This window comes from Sesamum indicum, linkage group LG6 (assembly GCF_000512975.1).
Source record: "Sesamum indicum cultivar Zhongzhi No. 13 linkage group LG6, S_indicum_v1.0, whole genome shotgun sequence".
In the NCBI taxonomy this organism is placed as follows: domain Eukaryota; kingdom Viridiplantae; phylum Streptophyta; class Magnoliopsida; order Lamiales; family Pedaliaceae; genus Sesamum; species Sesamum indicum.
Window position 1 is genome coordinate 10187795 of NC_026150.1, and position 8411 is coordinate 10196205.

At 31.5% G+C, this 8411-nt stretch overlaps 1 protein-coding gene across 1 annotated transcript; it reads right to left on the minus strand.

Moving 5' to 3' along the window:
- On the minus strand, nucleotides 1-1338 carry LOC105164293. Its single transcript, XM_020694509.1, is given in 2 exon segments — nucleotides 1-269; nucleotides 272-1338. Coding segments are annotated over 2 exon segments (888 nt in total). The 5' UTR covers nucleotides 939-1338; the 3' UTR covers nucleotides 1-48.

Consider the following 8411-nt stretch of genomic DNA (forward strand, 5'->3'; position numbering starts at 1 on the left):
GAAGAAAATTGGAGTTGATAAACGCCCGAAACGTAACTCCGTTTACTTTTACAATTTGTAGATGATCAGGAAACACGGTAACAACGAGCGGGTGTCAAATACAAACAATTCTCCGTTATCCCCACCAGCTGAGTCGTACCCGATTCGCCCTTCAAGCAGCGAGTCAAACCCCAGTTGCTTACAAACCCGACCCGCTATGACCCGGCAAACCAGCATGGCCCTCCGCCCTCTCCCACCACCCGCATTCTCATGAGCCACACCACTCCCCGACCCGAAACTTTACCGCCGTGAAATGACCACGCGCCGCCGCAGGTCTCGTACGCGCCGCCTCCATTAGTGGTGGCTCCGAGGCAATAAAACCTCATAACCTCATTCCCATCTGCAACGCACCGCACGTGGTCCTCGCTGCCGTCGGCGCCCTTGGCTGCGCAGCTCGCCCGGGATTTCACCAATTCACGGTACTCCTCGAACCGGGTCACCGTCCTGGTCAAATTCTGGACCTTGAACACCATTTCCACCTGACCCGAGAAATTCTTCTCCCCCCAGCTGGTGTGGAAGATTATCTCCACCACATTACGCGACGGGTGGCCTTCGGGAAGCTCCACGAGCGACGGAGAGATTGATTCGGCGGTACCCGGCCTGGTTCTGATGGTGGGATGCGGGTCAGGTCCGGGTGCGGGCTTTCTTGAAACGGGTCGTTTAAACGGCGGCGCTTGAGGCGGTTTTGATGGCTTCGGCTTCTTGGGTTTGGACTCTTTGGTGGTTTCCACTACGTCTTTCAGACTCTGAAAGCTGTTTCTGCAGCTGGAGGAGTTGGACAACGAGCGGTGGTGATGGTGGTGGTTTTTAGGGTTTGAGTGGCGGTGGTGGTTGTGAACAACGACGTCGTCTAATGCTTTTGACTTGCATTGCAATGACTTCATCCATCCAGTCGCCATATCCCAGCCCCCTTCAAGCTTTCAGGGCCCTTTCTCTCTCTTTCTGTATTTATATATATACTACAAGTATATCTATGCATGTAAATGCGTATATATCCGTATCAATGCGTTTGGATACTAACAATCAGTGTGTGTAGTGCGTGTGAAATGGGGGTGGGGGGGGGTGAGGGAAGAGGGCTTGGAGCTAATGGAAAAACAGAGAATGTGGAATGGAGAAGACATGGCGCGATATTAAATGGGGAGCAAGCAAGCAAATATGACTGTATAACTCGATCAATATGTATGTATATGCGGATGAAATTACAAAAACACCCTTGTGATGGGCTCACAATTACCCATGCTTGGAGGGGTGAATGAGAGAAACAAGAGAACAGATTCTCATTAATACACACACTCTGGAAGAAAACAAGATCTCAGCGATCAATGATTATAAGGAGAAGAGAATCACAATTATGGTAAAATATTTGGTGGACCAACCAAATTAATAGAGCTGCATAGGGACAATTATGGTATTAATTACATTTGTTCGTATATTAGATTTAATTATATATATCGCTAATATGTCTGTATGTGATTGATCATTTTATTTAAATTGTGTATCAATAATATAATAAATATAGTTTATTTATTTTTTTATATAATTGGCTTTCAAATCAAGTGATAGTTCCAATATTATCATTAGCTATATTTATTCACTGACAAGAATTTTTATGTTGTCAAAATATTGAATTTATTAATTTTAATTAATTATAGGGATTACTATTTGTAAAAGTTATTGATCAGAGGTCTCACAATCATAAATTATTCATTTGAGCATTTTAATAATAATTTATTATTTATTTCTTTGAATGTATTTTTTAATTTAAGATTATTAATATGTTTAATCAAAGTTTTATGTCTTAATATATCAAGTCATTCAATAAATTTTGCCACACAAGCACCCTTTTTTTAAAAGAAAATAAAAATAAAAATTTAGATGAGTTTATATTATTTATTTTTATCTAAAATATTTATCAAATTTTTATTTCGTTAATTATCCTTTATCTTATTTAAGATTAGATAATTGTATAATAATTTATCTTTATTCAAGAGATTTAATTTTTTAAAAAAAATAAATTAATAAGCAACAAAATTCAAATTTATCTATTAATATTTTTCAAATTCAACTTTTTTTATTAAATTAAATTTTATACTTTTTCACCAATAGTTATTTCTATATTATAAATTTTAAATTACTCATAGTTTTTTATTCTATTTTACAAATTTTGTTAAAAATATAATTTTCGGTACTTTGCCACGAGGTACTAACTAGTTTATAAAAAAAAAAAAGTTAAATTAATCGTAGAAGAACATGGTGGGTTATATGGTCAGGTAATGATGATACAGTCCCATATGTTTTCTTCCTTAATCTCCTTTTATTCTACTTCTTCTTTCTTTTTGTACTAATATTGTCAAAAGAGTAATTAACGATTTGATCGAAAGTATTCCTTTTGCCGTTAATGATATCTCGTGTTTTACTTTGATTTTGAAGCTTAATTATGATGCTGAAATTCAACTATCATCATTTCATTTCAATCATTAGGTAAAAAGAATTGATCCCACAAGCATCCATTAATTCTCACTAGGGTAATAATTAGATAATTAATTACAAAGGTGTATTATAAAATATTTTTATTGACTTATAAATTGTGGAATTTTATTTTAAAAATAAACTTTTAAAATATTTGGATAAAATAAAATTAAAAAAATTATAACATGTAACTAATTATGGCAATTTTATAAGATATGATCAAAATTGAAGGGGTCCGCTACTTTTTTTTTAAAAAAAAAATAAGTAGGAAACTCCCTACTGAGTTTTAAAGGGTTAAATACAATTTACCCCCTATGATATGTGAAATAAGCAAATACCCTCTATAAAAAAAAAAGAATTAGCAAATTACCCCTTTGTGTTTCAAAAAGTGAAGCAAATTATCCCCCTGCCAATAGTTAATTTAGATAGGGTTGTAATTTGCTCATTTTCATAACACAGGGGGTAATTAACTATTTTGTTTTTCACAAGTTTTTTTTACTCATTTATCAAATGACAGGAGGGTAAATTGCATTTTCTTTCGAGTTTTAAAGAACTTTATAAGTTTATAACAACGATCTTAGAGAGTATTTAGCTAAATTTATTTGAAAAACATATTTTAAACTCTCGCGTCTTATGATTAGATGTTTAAGAGCTTAATTAAAGATATTTAATCTTATTTCAAGAATAAAAAAGTATTATTTAGATAAATAAAATGACCGAGTATTTGGCATGATAGACTCTTTATACTGTAATAATGATCAAAGAAAATATTAAACTATTAGAATTTAAAATTATACCAATTTATATTTGTGCGTCGGGGGACAATGTGAATTATACAAAAGGTAAAAATAAAATATCAAAAAAATTGTGAGAGCATTTTTGTCTATTGAATGTTAAGATTAAAGAGCTTAAATGATCTTATAAAAAAAATAGGTTAATCTTTTTTTTCAAAAAAAACTTATAAAATCTTGATCATCTTAATTTTCAAATTTTATAAACTCCTTAAAAAAATACCAAATAATTTTATATAATTTATAAGCATTCAAATATCTTATACGTTATTTTGAAAAATTTATAAATTCAGCCAACACTCTTTTAAGTTTTGATCATACAAACTCCTTTTTTATAAAAAATTTGTCAATATCTTATAAGTTTTTAAACAGCTGAATTACTGAAAATGGAAATCTGAATACTAATTGTGCATATGTATCTCCCAACCTGCATTATTTATATGGGAAATAATGTAAAATTATGCAAAATCTTTGGTACAAGGAAAGTACAAATAATCGAAAATAATGTAAAATATTTAAACAAAACTTTTGGTATAAAGGAAAGTACAAATAATTGAAGATAATGTAAAATTAAACAAAACTTTTGGTATAAGGAAAGTACGTACTATAATTCTAGGGTGAGCCAAATTGAAATTATCCAAGCACAACTTCAGCTTCGGTCCTCCACCTAAATTAGACTGCAGCTCAAATAAATATTAACTTTTTTTTCTTGTAATTAATTAAAAAAATTCGACACTAAAAGAAATATAATATTTTGTTATGATTAATTTTTATGATAGAAAGCAGCATCATGATTATACGGCGATGGTCCTAATGAACTAATTGTTCTAAATTTCTTGGTGTAGCTTGTTACAGGGGTCATGAGTGGAAAGTAAAAAAAAATAAAAAATTATGTCGAATACAAATTGATCGGGGTAAGCATCGCAATTAATCGTTGGTTTCGTAAATGATGTTAAAACATTAGTTATGGTTAAAATTCATAGCAAATGTTTCGGCTATTGCTAAAATAATGAAAAATGTTTATTAACTTTTGCTTTTGTTTGATGATGATAAATAATATTGATTTATCATGATTTTAAGTCATAGCTTGTTGTAATATCGGGGGAAAAAATCAATTTTTTTGTAATATCAATTCAATATTTTTGACGCTCCTAAAGTTTATGTTCACAATTGATGCTGATATGTGTCCTACATTGATTGCAGACTAGAAGCTTGAGAAGCTAATAATTTCCATAACCTTTTATTCTTGACATTCATCAGACGATACAATACCGCGAGTAATAATTAAAAAACTTGGGATGATCCCGACAAAATTTATCCAATAAACAAATAGAAAAAATGATGTAGAATAAGAGGCGGATATATTTTGGAAGCGTTTGGATAACCAAAAATTGAAAGTGTACTGTTTTACGTTGTGTGGTTTGACAGTAGAATTTCAAAGATCATAACTTTCGATTTATGAGAAGTTACGGAATGGTCTGCCTATCTTTTCGATCATCTTTTGGAGAAGAATCTAGCCCTCTTATTATTGTCATGAGAGTCTACTGTTTCGACCGCTGTCTACACATTTCTTTAAATATTTTTATTTTGGTTGATTTTAGTTAATTATATATTTTTTATAATTATTATTTTGGATCTGATATTTTATCAAGTTATTATTCAAATGTGAGGATTTTGTCCTTTTAAATAGCCACAAACTCTACTACGAGAGTTATTTAATAATAAAATATTTTACTTCAAATTCATGTTTTCAAAATATTGAAGAAGAGTTTTTTAATTTTTAATTTAATTTCGATATCTATTGTTTCGGTTCAATAAAACAAAAAAAATAAAATAAAATAATTCATTAGTCACTTGATCGTAAAAGATAAAAGAGTATTTCTTGGAGATGTGGAAATGAAAACATTAGCAACCACATAGGGTACAATACATAGTTGTCTGTGGTAGAAAAGGGACTTACTGGTCCCCAAGTGTTCGGTAGTTGAATTCCACGTCAGATCGCACAATTCACTGTAACACCCAACAATTTAATTTATGTCAAATTTTTTAATGATTTTTTCTTCTGACTTTGGATCATGGTTAATTTAATATAATTAAAATTTGTAATATTAATTAATTAATTATTGCCACACAACAATTATTAATCGTTTTGTAAACGACGCCAAAACATTAGCAATATTTTGATCATAACTTAATCCAAGAGGTGATTCTAAAAAAGGGCCAAACGATGTTAAAAATCGAATTTGCACTTGAAAAGTAGGTTTAGCCTACTTAATCCCATGGCCAAACACTATAGAAAAATGAATTATTCCCAATATTATAGTGATCATTAAATATTTTAAATCAATACTATTAAGAACAATCAAATATGATTGGTACAAAAAATTAAGTTTTTTTTTATCATGGTTAATGAATAGTTGCCATGATTTTAATTATTGTCAAAATATTTGTTGTAATTTTTAATTATGACTAATATTTTGGCCTTGCTTGTAGAAGTAATAATTTATAATCGTGTTGTGATTTGGATAAGGATACTAAGGTACCTAAAGGGCGTGGTATCATTGGTCATACGTTATATCAAATTTACTACTGTTCTTGAGGGATATAGTGGTGTTAGCTGGATAGCCAAAAATTCCAGTAGTAATGGGTGTTGTGGGGATGCAATCTCTTAGAAGTTTGCAAAACATATTTTGATAACCAGGTCTATTTTTGAAATCGAGTTACATGCGTTGGAAATGACTGGTACCGAGGCAGAATGGTTATGGGTTGTTATCACAACTTTCTATTGTAATTCAATCTCTTCCACTTATTGATATACATTATGATAGTCAAACCACAATTGCAAATATTTGGAGTCGCAAATACAATCAAAAGACCAAAAGATACATCCAAATTAGACTAAAGTCTATAAGGGCATTAGTGTCAGATAGAGTTACAGGTATTGATTTGTGGGAATAAAGGACAATGTGGTTGATCCTTTGACGAAAGGATTAGATTTGTCTCAAGTACAAAATTCAAATTGGGGATGGGACTGAAAATCCTTCAATAATATATCTATAATAGCAACCCAATCTTCTAAATAGAGATCCCACAAAGAAGGTTTAATGTGGTATTAACAAGTCATAGGATATGTCAGAGAATAAAAAATAGACAAAAATAGGGTATCACCTATAATTTTGGAAGGTGTTTATACTGCAAGTATATTAAGAGTTTAACTTTGAATGGGGCCAAGTCTATTACAAGATACTAGCAGTGCATCCATAGAGACACCCAACTAAGTGAATCCAATTGTTTGGCCGCAACTAAGAAATTGAGTTATTCCTAAAAGCATTTATGAATAGAATCTGGACACATAGCCTAAGTGTCAACCTTAAAGGTCAACACAAAGTCGATGGTTTGTTCTTACTGCAGACGTTGTCACACTCATAGGTTCAAATTCAAGGCTTAATTCTATTTGACCGGGTGATAGCTGACGTTAGATAACTTAGACACTAATTCAAACCGGAAGATACCATTGTTGAAAGCAAGCTACAAGAACTTAAGTTCAAATCTATGCATTTGTGAGGGAATGTTGTAATTTAAAAAAAAATTACATGTTAAAATCCATAGATTAGAAGTAAAAATTAAGAGATGTGGATATTCCACATAGGAAGATAATGCGGAATCAAAAGGGAATTGATATGTATATAAGGTAGATGTGGGGTGAATGTTCATACACTCAAGTTGTTCTCACATTGGAAGTTTATAACAAATATAAACTCCTTATATTAAGTTCAACTGTTCAAGTCCAAGTTGTGTTTGAAATATTATGGAGACTTGAGTGGACATGGAGTTGTCCCACACGCGGATGTAATTGCTTGCCTCAGATTTGGATTCCGGCATGGGTGCGGGCGTTAGGACGAATATCTCAATTTTAGGATATATCTTTTTGCAGCAGAAACATTTGAATTTAACCGGACATGAACAAAAATAGCCTTTCTTCAGGCAAAATAATTTTAAAATCTCATTTAAAATGGTTGACTGGCCGTTTTATAACTACCGACTGCTACCAGCCATTTTTGGTGGTTTTCGGCATGTTGGTTTCCGACGATTTTTTAAGGTTACCACTGGAAGTTTAATGTCCAGATGAATGCCTATAAAAGGGTGCTTCATTTTTCATTTTCAAACACACCTCAAACCAACAACAACCAAGTTCTCTCTTTTCTCTCTAGCTCTCGGATTTTCTTTAATTTCCAAAGTTTTAGCTTTAGTTTCGGTAAACGGCTACTGTGTGTTGTTCAAGGTGTTCACCAGTATAAGTGCTACACTGAACGAACAATAACCATCTTATCTTGGAAGAAGTATCACTGTACCTGAAGCACTTGATAAGGGGTGTTTTATTTCTTGAAGACAAGTAATTTTCCTGTGATTCGGTTAGTGTGAAATTTGGTTGTAAGATATTAACTTTAGTAATATGTTTTTAGTTAAGTTAATTAGTTGATCAGACATTTGGTTTTGATATCCCACAACCAATTAAACATCAATATAATTCCATTTAAATATTTTTCATGATTAAAATTTTAGCTATACTTGTAGAAACAACGATCCATAATCGTCGTGAAGCCGTAGTTAGTTTATATTTGACATAATTTTCTTCTTCTAACAATAGTAATTAACCATAGAAGGAAACTATATTTTTTTAGTGCTTCCAAATGAGACAAAAAAATTAACAATAAACCACAATTAGGAAATTATAATTTTTCCAGTGATTTCTCCATTAAATCATTTTAATCTTTAAATTATCAATTTGTAATTTAATATGATTTTTTGAATCCGATCATTTTAGTCAGAGGTTTTGAGTTCGAATATTACTTCCGCTCATTTTTGCAAAGGAGCTTTATATCCTAAAATATTTTAGAAAAAGAAAAATACATGAGTAGATCACTGAACGTGTTAAGAATATATAAGTTTTAAGTATATCTGCATCATAAAATAGAACCCTGATTTTATACCAATTTTTGAACGAATTTGCCTTTTAATGAGTTTATTAAAACACCCTTCAACTTTAAGCACATTTTATATTTTGATGCCATTATCCCATAATTGATAACCAACCCATCAATAAAAGAAATT